At 47.2% G+C, this 14,343-nt stretch overlaps 1 protein-coding gene across 3 annotated transcripts in view; it reads right to left on the reverse strand.

The window, feature by feature from the left end:
• PALLD (palladin, cytoskeletal associated protein) overlaps window positions 1–14,343 on the reverse strand; it is a 374,447-nt gene that overhangs the window by 188,627 nt on the left and 171,477 nt on the right. For all 3 annotated transcript variants that reach the window (XM_070480713.1, XM_070480716.1, XM_070480715.1), the window contains exons 4-8: window positions 12,642–12,708; window positions 11,095–11,200; window positions 9,755–9,829; window positions 5,304–5,445; window positions 4,241–4,264 (exon numbers count right to left, since the gene is read on the reverse strand). In XM_070480713.1, the coding sequence (XP_070336814.1) occupies window positions 4,241–4,264; window positions 5,304–5,445; window positions 9,755–9,829; window positions 11,095–11,200; window positions 12,642–12,708 (414 nt within the window). The remainder of the gene's footprint in view (window positions 1–4,240; window positions 4,265–5,303; window positions 5,446–9,754; window positions 9,830–11,094; window positions 11,201–12,641; window positions 12,709–14,343) is intronic.

Consider the following 14,343-nt stretch of genomic DNA (forward strand, 5'->3'; position numbering starts at 1 on the left):
CCAGGGGCTGCATCCAGGCACCAGTGAATTTCATTTTCATTTCCAGGTCTTTATCTTACCCACGAAGAAGAGAAAGGAAGGAGAATGAAGAGAAGAGAAAAAGAGACATCTAAATAAAGGAGAGGGCAAATGGGAAAAGAAAGGAAGGGAAGAGGCCAGCCAGGGAGGACAGCACAAGAGTGAGCGGGTCAGGAAGTGGGGGAAGGCTGGATGCATTCTGAATCTTAAGCCATCTTACGTCTTAGCATTTGGAGACCACCTAGTGGTCTAGTCCTTTAACAAAATTTATCTCCTCTCCATTGAACAGTGGCTAAAAATAGCCAAGGGGGAAGCCAGTTCCTACATACATTCCGAAAGGTCAAAGAGCTCACAGGTCTGTTTGTGGGACGGAGCTATCCATCCAGTCATTTAAAGAATGTAGAAGGTTCAATACAAGTTGAGTTCTCTACCCTGGAAGCATCAGTCAACCTCAAGGTCAATGTTAGAAGACCTCTGCCTGCCAGTAAAGGAATCATAATCATATGTGGTTTTGTCAGGCAAGCCAGGACACTGTTCAACTACAAATATGTGTTAATATTTGCTTGTCCTGAAGTTCTAACTCAACAACTCATGTAAGTGGTCACTTGGATCGCTGTTCATGTTTATGGATTTTCTGTAATTCTCCATGCCAAGGGGTCTCCTGAAGCCAAATACAGTAATAGTCCTCCATGAAAGAAAGGAGCAATCCAGCTGTGTTGTGAGAAACACAATTGTGGAGGAATTATCAGAGGTCAGAGAAGACTAGTTGTGTTTTTTCCATAACTGATGACTATATCTGTGGTTTGCCTTGCATTGACAGATTTGCTTGAAATACTATTCGACCAAAAAAATACTGATACTTGTCTTCAGCAAATGCTATTATTGTGGTTGGAATGAAGGAATCTGTTTTCTTAAATGCTTCCAGATCAAATCCAAGGGAAAAGAAAAATAGGAAACCAGAGCCAGAAAGGGCCGACTTTTCCGTACGTTTCAAGGATGTGCCGATTATGAGGAAGGCCTTCCGCATCCTGCTCTTCCTGGCAAGAGTTGCCACTAACCCAAAGGCATTCAAGGACACTCTATAGGTCAGACTACCCCATGAAGCTGCTCAGCACTGGCTTTACTAAATAGTTCAACCAAATTCTAGAAGCAAAACAGCAAACATAACTGAGACAGGAGTGTATGTTGCGTGAGGGGTGAGAGTGTGTGGAGTTTCTCTCCCTCACCAAATCCTTCTTAGTTGGCATACTGAGTGTTTTCAATTTTCAAACACATGCATACGCAGAAACTGAACTATGCAATTTCTAACCAATGTTTTGAATTTTCAGATGATTGGAAATTGATTTTCCAACACAGATCATGAGAGACATTTAATAAATCACATCGCCTGTGTAGGCAATGACAATGGATAAAACACGATGAAAGAAGAGTTGCATGAATTCAAACAGAATCCAAAATGCAAGCTCAAGTGCACTCTTAATCCATTCCACCAGAAATGCTTTCAGAATGTTTGGCCCAAGACTTAGTTTTATTTGTAAATAAATAAAGTATCAGGAGATACTTTCTCCATAGATTTTTTTCATACAAACTTTCTTGTGGGTAAAGGAGAAATCTGATTCCTGTTTTTATATCCATTCATCTGTCTATCTAGTCTATTTAAAATAGCAATGTAAGAGATGTGCTCTGACTCCCATAGGGTTTCCACACCAGTTCACACAGGAGATTGAACCTCAGAAGTCCCCTCTATCGGGGAACAGCATCATCATTAAACAGCATCAATTTTAATGAAACCATGTCACACACAAAATATGCAGTTATGTTTCCATAATTTGGAAAGTGATCACAGCACCTGCCATGGGGACTGTACATGTAGGCACTGGGTCTGGGTATAACGCACAACAGAAGGCATCAGATCAGCGTTTGCACGGCAGAGGAAACCATAAACAAAGTGAAAAGACAACCCACAGAACTGGAGGAAATATTTGTAAACAAAGCAGTTGATAAAGGAATAATCTCCAAGATATACGAACAGCTTACACAGTATGATGCCAAAAGAACAACTCAATAAAAAATGGAAGACCTAAATAGACATTTCTCCAAAAAAGACACAGAGATGGCCAAAAAACACAGAAAAAGATGCTCAACATCGCTAATTATTAAAGAAATGCAAATAAAAACTACAATGAGGTATCACTTCACACTGGTCAGAATGGCCATCATCAAAAAGTCTACACACAATAAATGCTGGAGAGGATGTGGAGAGAAGGGAACCCTCCTACGCTGCTGGTTGGAATGTAAATTGGCGCAGCCACTATGGAGAACAGTTTGGAGGTTCCTCAAAAAACTAAAAAGAGAACTACCAAATGACCCAGCAAGCCTACTCTTGGACATAAACCCGGAGAAAACCATAATTCAAAAAGATAACTTGCATCCCAATGTTCACTGCAGGACTATCACAATAGCCAAGACATAGTGGTAGTTAGTAGTTTAGTTGCTCAGTCATATCCAACTCTGGCAACTCATGGGATATAGTCCACCAGGTTCCTCTGTCCATGGGATTCTCCAGGCAAGAATACTGGAGTAGGTTGCCATTTCCTTCCCCAAGGGATCTTCCTGACCCAGGAATCGAACCCAGGTCTCCTGCATTGCAGGCAGATTCTTTACTGACTGAGCTACAACAGAAGCCCAAGACATGGTAACAACCTAAATATCCACTGACAGAGGAATGGATAAAAAAGATGTGGCACATACATTCAATGGAATATTACTCAGCCATAAAAAGAATGAAATAGTGCCATTTGCAGCAACAAGGATGGGCCTAGAGATGGTCATACTGAGTGAAGTAAGTCAGACAAAGACATCGTATGATATTGCTTATATGTGGAATCTAAAAACATGGTACAAATGAACTAACGTACAAAATAGAAGTAGAGTCACGGGTGTAGAAAATAATCCTATGGTTACGAAGGGGAAAAGGGGGAAAGGGATAAACTGGGAGATTGCGACCAACGTGCACACAAACAGTGCACACGCGGGCCTGCTGGACAGCACAGGGACTCTGCTCAGCGCTCTGTCCTGGCCCACACAGGAAAAGAACCTAAGAAGGAGTGGGTGCATGTGTATGCTGTGCTTAGCGCTCAGTCGTGTCTGACTCTGAGACCCCACGGACTGATTCATAGTCTGATTCACTTTGCTGAACAGCAGAAACTAACAATATTGTAAATCACCTATTGTCCAGTAAAGATTTAAAAGGAAGCGGAAGGCATCAGATCCAGTGCAGCCTCCCCTCTGGGTGCACTGAGCATCCCTCACGTTTGGATCCTAACTGGCTCACTTTCTGCCCCTCAGGCCGCCTGCTGGGGTATGAGAGCTTCGGGACCAACCGCGGCCTTTCTGACCAGGAGCCTCCAAGCTCTCCAAGGAGAGCCAGAGCCAAGTCTGGCTCCTGAGAAACGCAACCATGGTGAAACAGAGACACATCATTCCTAGCCTTCAGCAAGAAGACTGAAGCTGGTGACGGCACTGCTGGGAAAAACACTGAGACAGTGTCCTCCAGGACGACCTGCGAGGAGCACGTGGGCAGAAATCTCTGCTTCTCTTTGGACTGCAGCTTTGTCTGTGAGAAGCCAGGCAAGAATGAGAAGAGTGAGGCGGAGGGCAGGAGACCAGGCTTCTGGAGCGCACGGCCCTGATGAGGCCGGGGGTGTGTGAGCGAGACACCGCAGGGTGAGATGCCCTTGCTCCGGCTGCAGCGCAGGAAGCGGTCACGGCTCAGGGCGCACACACGGAGCCCCTGGGGTCGCTCTGCCGACACCGTCAGGCTGCTCTGCCAGGAGACGCAGCTCCAGGCCGCAGTCTAGCTGTGTGTTCTGTTCAGCGGAAATGTGCCGCAGACCACTCTTCCACTGAAATCTTAGCAGGATGCTTTTTCATCTCTAGCTTAGTTTGCTTTCTGAGTATAAAAGACCACGGTTTTAAAAGCCTTAAGTCACTGAGCCCGATCTCCTTGTCTGAATGGAACTTAATGTTTCACTAATAAAACAACTGGATGTAAAATGCAGTGTGCAGACCCCACAATAAAGAAGATATTGTCTGTAAGGGGGTTTCACATTTCCAGGGAACTGCAAAAACATTGTTCTGCATGTGGTTCAAAACGGAAACAAAGAACTATTGAAACTGAAGAGATACATTAGCAGAGAGGAAAAAAGAAAAAGCTTCTTACCAGGTTCAGCTGTGGATCGAGGTTCTGTTCCCCACATGAGAAAAAAAAGAAATCAAAACAGAGATTTGAGTCAGTTTCCGTTCATACTAAACTTGCCATCCTTTCCTGTGACCTTGTCTAGGACATGTCTGCAGAAATACTGCAGACAAGCCCCATCGTACAAGGGAGAGGGACGGTAGATCAATCTATATTCCCATAAATAAACTAAAATTCCCTTAACAGCTCTCACTAGCAAGGTTTTCAACTGCAGTTCATAGAAGGCTCAGAGCCTCATAAGATGACTGGCCCAACTTTGAATTCAAATGTGGATGTGCAACTTTGCAGAAGAAGAAAACAAAACTTCAGTCAGGGCGTGTGAGGGCCCACAGCCAGCAGGATGGCTTTAATGTGTTGTAACCCATGTCCCCTCAACTCTGAGATCACAAATCTATGCACCCACACCACTGTCCATAAACAGACAAACAACCAGGCCTCCTGTCCAGCACAGGGTCCTCGACTCCATACTCCGTAGTGACCTATATGGAGCAAGAGTCTGAAAAAGGATGGATGTCCGTATGCTGTGCTTAGTCGCTCAGTTGTGTCTGACTCTGTGACCCCACGGACTGTGCCCCCCTAGGCCCCTCTGTCCTTGGGATTCTCCAGTCAAGGATACTGGAGTGGGCAGCCTTCCCCTTCTCCAGGGGATCTTTCCAGCCCAGGAATCAAACTGGGGTCTGCTGCATGGCAGGCAGATTCTTTGCCATCTGAGCCAGCAGGGAAGCTCGGATGTATGTATATGTATAGCTAAATCACCTCGCTGTACACTTGAAACTAATTCAGTATTGTTAATCAACTATGTTTTAATAAAAATAAAAATTAAAAAATATCTAGAGGGGTGGGAGGTTCAAGAGTGAGGAATAAAAAATAATTAAAAAATAATAAAATGCCAAAAGAAAAAAAGAAAAGAAGAAATCCATGCATGTCAGTGATTAAACCCTTCCTGGCTCTCCTGGACTGGAGACCAGGGCCTGGTCAGACCCATGTGGTGTTGTGGGCAGCGTTGTGAGGCAGACCCTCTGCTTACTTTTCTGCAGGATTCGGAAGTCCGGTGAGTCCTGGATCTCACTGCCTTGTCGGAACCAGCAGACCCGCAGCGGGGGCGTGCCTCGCACACGGCACTCCAGCACGACCACCTGGCCCTCGGATGCACAGATGTTCTGCAGCTCCTGAAACACCAGGACACACCCGGTCAGGGCTGGGCTCACACAGCCACACGACACGCTCTCGTGACACAGAGCAGCAAATACAGGCTGTGCGCCTGCACACGAGCCCCTCCTCGGGTCAGGAGGGCACTGCATCCCAGGTGATGAAATGAAGGAGGCCCCAGGCCCGCCCTGCAGTACACACGCTCCATCACCCATGGCACCCAGTGTCGCCATGACCTGTCTTTATCTACACGAGGATGTGCTCCATCTGGGGGTAGAGTCCTGGGGGACCGGGCAGGAGGGGAAGGTGATGCCACGTGTCCACCAGAGGCCAGGCCCCTCTGTCCATGGGATTCTCCAGACAAGAATACTGGAGTGGGTCTCCATGCTCCTCACCAGGGGACCTCCCCGACCCAAGGGCTGAACCTGTGTCTCCCATCTGTGTCCCAAGCCCCGACCTTCCCCCAGGACCCTCCTCTGTCCACCAGGGTCCTGGGGCAGCTGCACCAGAAGGAGGGCTGGCATTTCCTCATCTGCAGGTTCTTCTGTTTTTTTAATAATTAAGTTTATTTTTAATTGAAGGATAATTGCTTTACAATATTGTGTTGGTTTCTGCCAAATATCAACATGCGTCAGCCATGGGTACAGATACGCCCCCTTCCTCCTGAATCTTCCTCCCCGCCCCACCCGGTCAGGCTGTCGCAGAGCCCTGGTTTGAGTTCCCTGAGTGACACAGCAAACCTCCAGCTGGCGATCTGTTTTACCTACGGTAGCGTCTATGTTCCCACACTACTCTCTCCACTCATCTGACCCTCTCCTTTCTGCCAGCCCCGCTCCCCGGGCCTGAAGTCTGTTCTCTACACCGTGTCTGCACTGCCGCCCCACAGACAGGGGCACCAGGACCCCTTTCCAGATCCCACTCACCTGCAGGTTCTGAGCACGGCACCCCCTGACCTTCCCTGCCTCCTCCCCCTGACCAGCGCGTCACCCTGGTGCCCCACCCACTCCAGCTCCAGACCCATAAACTTTTACAGCCCAACAGACCAGAAATGAGGGAGGCTTCACAGATGCAAAGAGCTGAAGCTTGTAAACCGGCTACTGAAAACCAAAGGAATAACTGGCCCTTCCAGGTGCCTCCCTTGCCTTCTTCCCCTGGGACTGCCAGGCCACGGGCCTACCGAAACTTTCTACTATCTACGTGTGTGCCTACAGGGTATTGCATCCGATAAAGGACACGTACAGCTCTTGAAGTAAGTCAGATACAATAAATGATTATGCATAGAACCAAAGCAAACAAATTCACGTTAGGAAGTATGCTTTTTTTTTTTCCTGTCTCCATTTTTGCTTTTTATTTTACATTTTCCTTGAGAGATAGCCAATGGTGTGCAGGGGAAAAACACAGATCCTCAGAAAAGCTGCAGGTCCTGTAGCAACTGGCCTGCAGTGCCATGCACTCTGGCCCTGTGAAAACCCTGGAAGTCCACAATGTGGGCAGAAGCAGGAAAGTCTGATGTACCTGGTGAGAATTTTGGTGCCAAAGGCCTTTTTGGTAAATGAAAAGGTGAATATTATTACCTACTTCTGAGTCCATTCTCTCTTCGTTCTTACTTTTAAATGTAGAAAAGTCTCTGGTTTTAAATTGACTTCCACTTTCTGATTAGTCCGGAGAGCAGTATTCGGAGATCAGCAGGGAAGATGTTGCCCTCGGGGTCCAGCTAGTGAGGATGGAGTCATCGATACCCCCAGTGTGTCCAGGGAGCCCTCGCAGCGTGTTACAGATGCTGCACAGATACTCTCCACGTGTGAGCCTCCAGACACCCAGGGGCCTCTGGTTTGCTCCCGGGATTGTGCATATTGCTCACACTGGAAAATCGCAAAGCTAGGACCTGGGCAGAAAGCAAGCGTGTCACACACACAGGTCTCCGCAGTTTTCCAAGTCTGCCGCATGGCTCCTCCTGAGGGAGCTTCTTCTCCTGACCAAAGCCACACCAACACGGCTGACCTTGGAAGGCTGGTCTGGGGCCCTGGGGCTTTGAGGTCCACAGGAAGGCATCGCGTGCTGCCAGGTCCGCCTGATACCAAGACTCCCTGCAAGGTCCACAGCTCCAGGGGGAAACGCCACATGGGGTGGCCGCTCTCCTGGCCCCGAGCGTGTCCCTGGGGCCCATGAGCTGCTGTTCCCACCAGGTCGGCGGCCCCGGCTTCAGCCCCAGGGACCCCCACCAGGGGTGTGGGGGGACACGGATGGAGGCGCCCAAGGACTGGCAGAGCCCAGGCCCATGAAGGACGGGGCAGGGCAGGGAGGGGCACCGCCCCCAGGGGAAGCGTGCTGCAGGCACGCGCGAGGAGGAAGAGGCCCGCACCGCAGGCGGGGACAGTCACTGTCCACACCCAGGAGGCAGCGCTGCAGCCACTCTACTGTTTGCGGCTTAAAAACTCAAGCTTTAGAAAAACGTGGACTCCTGGTTTCCTTTTCTACTAGGCTCCGAGCACGCCTCCCGGCTTCCTTTGGGGTTAAGGGACACTGCGCTGGGGTCTCTGCCCCCGGAGCTGGGCTGCGCTGTGGGGACAAGGATGGGCTGGGGCTGGCCTGGAGGAGCCCCGCAGCCCTGCGGGAGGAAAGGGCAGTCTCGGGTCTCTCTCCGCCGGGTGCCCCAGGACGGCTGTGACAGCTCAGCCCGGAGCTGCGCGGGGCCCTGGCTCCAAAGCCAACAGCGTTCCGACAGCTCAGCAGCTCACACAGATTTCACGGGTGGGGCTGCGTGTGAGCAGCTCCTGAGCGCCAGGCAGTGTTCGTGCCGGCCGCTCTGCAAACAACTCCTTCTCTGAGCACGGGTGGATGGATGCCCCATGGGCTGTCATCCCGACACCGCTGTTCATAGCCAGGACGGGACTTTTTCCTTCTTCGGGTATTTCATCCTGGGTAGGGGGAGGTGGACCCTCACTGTTGTGGTCGACAACCCTCATTCACTGACTGTGTCCTCCGTAAACACGCTGTAGGAAGAGGTCTTTAACCAAGCTGGCTGCAGGCTGGCTTCAGAGGAAGCATCACTCCCTGGATGAAGACAGACCCTTCTCTCGGCTGCCTTGCAGAAGATTCACAGATTTCGGAGAGTGGACTACAGAAAACACTGTCACATTCGTCTTCTGTCACTTGGGGTTGGTCCTGTGAGGTGGGTGGCCCGGGGCCCACCTCTGAAGAACCCACCCTGCGCAGTGAGCCTCGTGTTGCTGGGGCATCTTGTGGGTGCTCTCGGGGCCTCATCTGTCTGTCTGTCCAGGCTTGAGCCAGCCCTGCCGTCCTGGCGCTCTGCTCTAGGGAGTCCTGACATCTCAGATCCTAACACCATCTCAGCCAGCCCCTGTAGGAGGACCCCGGCTGCTCTCAGCCACTTTCTAAACCACGAAAGATTTAGAATCAGACTGGCAAGTTCAACAACAAACATAGATAAAAACAAGGATCTGTTGGAATTTGAGCAATATTACACTGAACTTAGAGACTGGGCTGGGGCGTGACTTCTGACAGTATGCTGGTGCACAGGCATGGGGCACCTCTGCAACTGTGCCTTTTAAATACCTTTCAGTCAAAAAAATGATACAAGGGAACTTACATACAAAACAGAAATAGACCCACACACTTAGAAAACAAACTTTACTGTCACCAAAGGGGAAAAGCGGGGATAAGCTAGGAGACTGGGACTGATATGTACACACCACAGTCTATATAAAATAGATAACCAACAAGTAGCTACTGTATTACCCAGGGAACTCTAGTCAATGTTTTTTAAAACTCTATAAGGAAAAAGAATCTGAACAAAAGTACATGTATCACTGAATCACTTTGTGTACACCTGAAACTAACACAACACTGTAAATCAACTCAATTCCAATTACAAAATTTATAATTTTCTCAGAAAGAGGTGGGGAGGAGACAGAGGAGAAACACCCCATGGGACCATTTCTGAGCTGACCAATGTCATCATGCCTGGCGATGCAAAACACCCGCTGAGACAAACTGAGAATCTGTCAATTGCTTTTTAAACCGTCTACAGCCTTGCTGGCTTCCCAGGTCCCGCCCGCCATTCTGCATCTCCCATGCACTCTGGTTTTCTAGCCTCTTCTGAGCTCTGTCAGGCCCGCCCTTCTCAGACCTTTACATGGTCAGGGTCACAGCAGCTGGGCACCGAGTATCTGTTTAGCCCCACGGGTAACCTCGATAAGAACCTGTTCATCACTCGTTTTTATGTTTAAAGACTATACATGAGGCCACAGGGGAATGGAATCAAAGGCCCAGAGCAAGCTCAGAGCAGGAGACGTGCAGGTGCCTGACCTTGGTGAAGACAGGCGGGAGGCAGGCGGCAGCGGGTCCATCCGGCCGGCAGAGGAACAAGGTGGGGCTGGGGGCCTGGAGGACAGAGGCACACGGGTCAGACTCGGAACACGCAAACCAGGAAAAGGCGACCCGCGTGGGGGGCGGCATGGCCACCGACAGGACTAAGCATTCCCTGCAGTGCCTAGCCAGTGCCTACAGAGCGAACACGAACAAGTCCGCTGGCTCAGCCAGAGGCGGCTCTGTAAGTCCCACTCTGCTTTGGGGGTGCACAGGGAGTGTCTACTACACATGCCGCCTCTGAGCGACTTTACTGCTTGGCTTTCCCTTGTGTCTCATCTCAGATGTGCTTTCTCTACGGTGTGCATGCCCAGCATGCCACAGAGTAAGTGAGTAAGAGCTAGTCGCTCAGTCGCGTCCGACTTTTCTGCGACCCCATGGACTGGAGGCTCCTCTGTCCACGGAACTCTCCAGGCAAGAATACTGGAGTGGGTTGTCATTCCCTTCTCCAGGGGATTTTCCCCAGCACAGAGATGGAACCCGGATCTCCCTGCACTGCAGGTGGACTCTTGACCACTGAGCCACCAGGGGAGGCCTGTAATTTGTAAAACGCCCACAGGCGCTGAGTGGCTGGAGGGCACACCAGTGTTCGTCAGATGCACTTATGACTCAGGGGGAGCTCACACTGCAAGAGTTCTGGGTTTACAGATGCCCATCACAGCACCATGGCAAAGTATCACATTTGACTTAGAGACATCTAGATTCTAATTTTTTTACTTAAAAGAAGCTTCAGGTCTTCTGTGTTTGCAAAGTGAGGGCACTACAGTGACTCAGTCATGGGTACTGTTGTTCTTGGATAAAGCAGTCTTACAATGAAATGAAAGCAGGATGAAAATGCACAGTGGAGTGAAGGAATCTGAATATTCCTATATTATCTGTTAAGCTCTCAGAGGACAGGTGGACTTCTGAACTCTATCAGGTGGACTTTGTGGATAAGGTGGACTTTTCTCATTTTCTACTTTCTTTTAAATGAGCTAACGAATTTGGCTACATGGAAGATGGCACAAACATGAGGGGGAATCAAGCAGTAACAGCCAAGACAGATACCACTTTATCAGAGTATTAGCTGCAAGCAAAAGAAATTCCCAAAGGAAACGCAGATGTTGATTAATCAGTGGTGTGTCTTGGATTAAAAATAATTTTTAGTGCATTAAAAGGAAGAACTTATCATTTTCTTTCCTCCCAGTTGTGTGTCCACTGAGGAGATATTTCAAGGTAGGACTAGTTGGGGTCTTTATGCTAAAGAGCCTGACTTCCCTCGGGCTGTGGATAAGGCTCACCTGCTGAACAGGGGCTGACAGAGGCTGGATCACAGCTGTGGTCACTCCTGTCTTTGGGGATGATGATCCAATGGTCAGGGACACGGAAGTGGTTTTCTTCTGAGCTCTGGAAAGTAAGGAGTGAAGTCTTGGGTCAGAATTTCTTAAACAGGAATTATTCTTTGAAACATTTCCACAGAACAGGCCAGTTTCTTTATGTTTGCTCAAGCTGCTTCAACTGTAACTGCTTCAGAAATGGGGACCCACAACCTATAGTTAGAACAGTGGTGCTCAGTATATATTCAGACGGCCCCCCAGACATCAGCAAAATAAACACACAGATGAAAGTAATTCACGTAACTATGTATCTCAGCTCTTATTAGAAAGCAGAAAGTATTGAACTGGAAAATCCTAAGAGAAAAGATAATACTTAGAAAAGCCCAGTCTATAGCAGTAAGCAGATACATTTAGGAAATGTTTAGGACTGGGCTTCTATATTTAATTCAAAGTTCTGGTGGTTGGTTTTCAGTCCAGCAACTGCTCTTCGTTCCAGTTCCCCACTGTATAAAGTTGAGAATGTCTTGGACTGTGGTCTTTTCTTAAGGCATAAAAGTTAAGAGTTGCTTCTAGGTCCAATTTTGCTAAGTCTCAGGCTGTGTAATCTCAAGTGAGTCATGTAACTTCACTAAACTTGAGATCCTTCTTTGAATGCACAGGTAGCAGAGTATGTGATCTTATTAAGATCCCTTTAACACAAATGCTCAGTTAGCACTCAGTCATGTCTCTCTGCTACCCCATGGACTATAGCCCACCAGGCTCCTCTGCTTATGGGATTCTCCAGGCAAAAATACTGGAGTGGGTTGCCATGCCTTCCTACAGGGGATCTTCCCAACCCAGGGATCAAACCCATGTCTTCTGCATTGGCAGGCAGATTCTTTACCACTTGGTGACCAGGGAAGCCCCCTTTAACATGAATGGTCACTGATAATTTGATGTTGAATGGCTGTGATTGTTATGTATATACTAGTAAATCAAACAAATTTATTAGCACAGTCTCAATATTCATGGAGTTTTCTACAAAATCTTGGTAGATTTTATCTTTGCAAAATAATTAAGATCCTAACATATTACTAATAATCCCTATGTCTTTGTAGGGAGAATGAAATTTTGAGATTTTCATGACATGATCTAACTGGAGATACACTTTATCCAAATGGAAACCCATTTCTAATCTAATTAGATATTTTCTAATTTATGTGATAAATTGTTTGTCATTTATATTTTAGTAATGATTTAAATAATTTTCTCTCAATGTGACTGCTCCTTCTACACATTTATAAGCAGTCAGTTGTCACTGGAACTAACATTGTGGATGGTTAGATTTTGGGACACTGATGATGAAATGCAGATTTCAAAGTTCAAAAGTCAAAGACTGTGTTTCAGGTTCAAGCATCTGATCTCTGACTGACATCGGCTGAGCTCTGCCTTCAGCGCACAATGCAAGCAGCGCCACTGAGCACAAGCCTGCTGACATTTTCTCCTTAAACTGACGGAATCGACACACTTACTGAGGCATGGCTCCAGGTTTCGATCTGAAAGCTAAACTTTCACTGTCAGAGTCTGATGAGCTGGCACCTGAGTGAAAAAAAAAACAAAGATGTAGGTAGTATTTATATCCACTTCCAAGGGTAATATTCTTCATTCAGACAGTAACATACAGAGTCTTACTGTGAAATAGAGAATGTTTCATACCATTTTTACTGAGTCTTTTTTTTCAGATAATCAGTTTAAAAAAGAAGTCCTGAAAAAGTTTTCTTCAAATCAGTATATGTTTAGTGTCAGATTTATTCCTAGTTTCATTTTTGTCCTTTTGGGCATCGTAACCATACTTTTAAATGGTTTAACAACTATGGAATCAACGTGTGTGTGTCTGTGTGTAAAGACAGCCGTGGTCTTAAACTTCCGCGCTTTCCAGCAGATTGGGCGGCAGCAGTAGCCCTGTGTGCTCAGTCGTGTCCGACTCTTTTGCACCATCACAGACTGTAGCCCACCAGGCTCCTCTGTCCATGGGACTCTCCAGGCAAGAACACTGGAGTGGGTTGCCACTTCCTCTTGCAGGGGATCTTTCCAACCCAGGAATTGAACCTGTGTGTCTTGTACCTCAAGCACGGGCAGGAGGATTCTTTACCACTGTGTCATCTGGAAGCCCAGATTACATGGTGTGCATTATCAATACCTTCACTCCTCATTGATGAGGAGATGCTTTCTGACTCTGATCAGTTCGGACTTGACTGTGGCTTCACTCTTGAATGGGAGGGGGGGGCATCTCTAAGTTTGGATCATACCCTCCCAAGTTCATTTGCTTCACTGCTGTGTTTAAATTAAGGGTCACCTTGTTGGGTTTTCAGGCCAAAAGGCAGGTTGTACTTACATTTTAATGCTCATGTATTTTGTGATAAGAGATTTTAGGTGACATTTAGAAAAACTGTGATGGTTAGAAATACATTCTTGATAATTCCTTTATGAGACATATTTAACATGAGTTATTTAAATTACCTATTTAGAATATCTTAAAGTAAAATAATATATACTTATAGAAAAGTAAAGTTGGGAAAGATTGAAGGCAATAGGAGACTGAGGCGAAAGAGGATGAGATGGTTAGATGGCATCACTGACTCCACAGTCATGAATTTGAGCAAGCTTCAGGAGATGGTGAAAGACAGGGGAGCCTGGCATCCTGCAGACCGTGGGGTTGTAAAGAACTGGACACGGCTGAGTGACTGAACAACAACAGAAAAGTAACCAAGCGGCACAAAATTGTGTGACGTAAGAGTGAACACCAGTACATCCCATCCCTGATGCCATCCTGGATAGGCTAACAATCTGGCTGCAATTTTCAGATAAACTGAGTGTATTAACAAATGTACAGTGGCCCGCTCTGCTATCAGTGGGGGATACATTCCAAAACTCCAAAACCATGGACGGCACAAAACCCTGTCAATTGTATTTTTCCTATACAGACATACCTAAGATAAAGTGTAGTTTGCACTTTGGACACAGTAAGAGTTGAACAACAATAACTAATGGTAAAATAGAACAACTATGATGATGTAATTATATTACAACTATAATAATAACAACAAAGGTATACGACTATGGTATCTCTCTCTTAAAATATCTTATTGAATAAATTTAATGCCTTTACACACTGGCTGTAAATTTTAGGGTTTGAGACATGATTGCAAAACAATGTGGATTTCGTTTCCTTTG

The sequence above is a fragment of the Odocoileus virginianus genome, chromosome 18 (genome assembly GCF_023699985.2).
Source record: "Odocoileus virginianus isolate 20LAN1187 ecotype Illinois chromosome 18, Ovbor_1.2, whole genome shotgun sequence".
Lineage (NCBI taxonomy): Eukaryota > Metazoa > Chordata > Mammalia > Artiodactyla > Cervidae > Odocoileus > Odocoileus virginianus.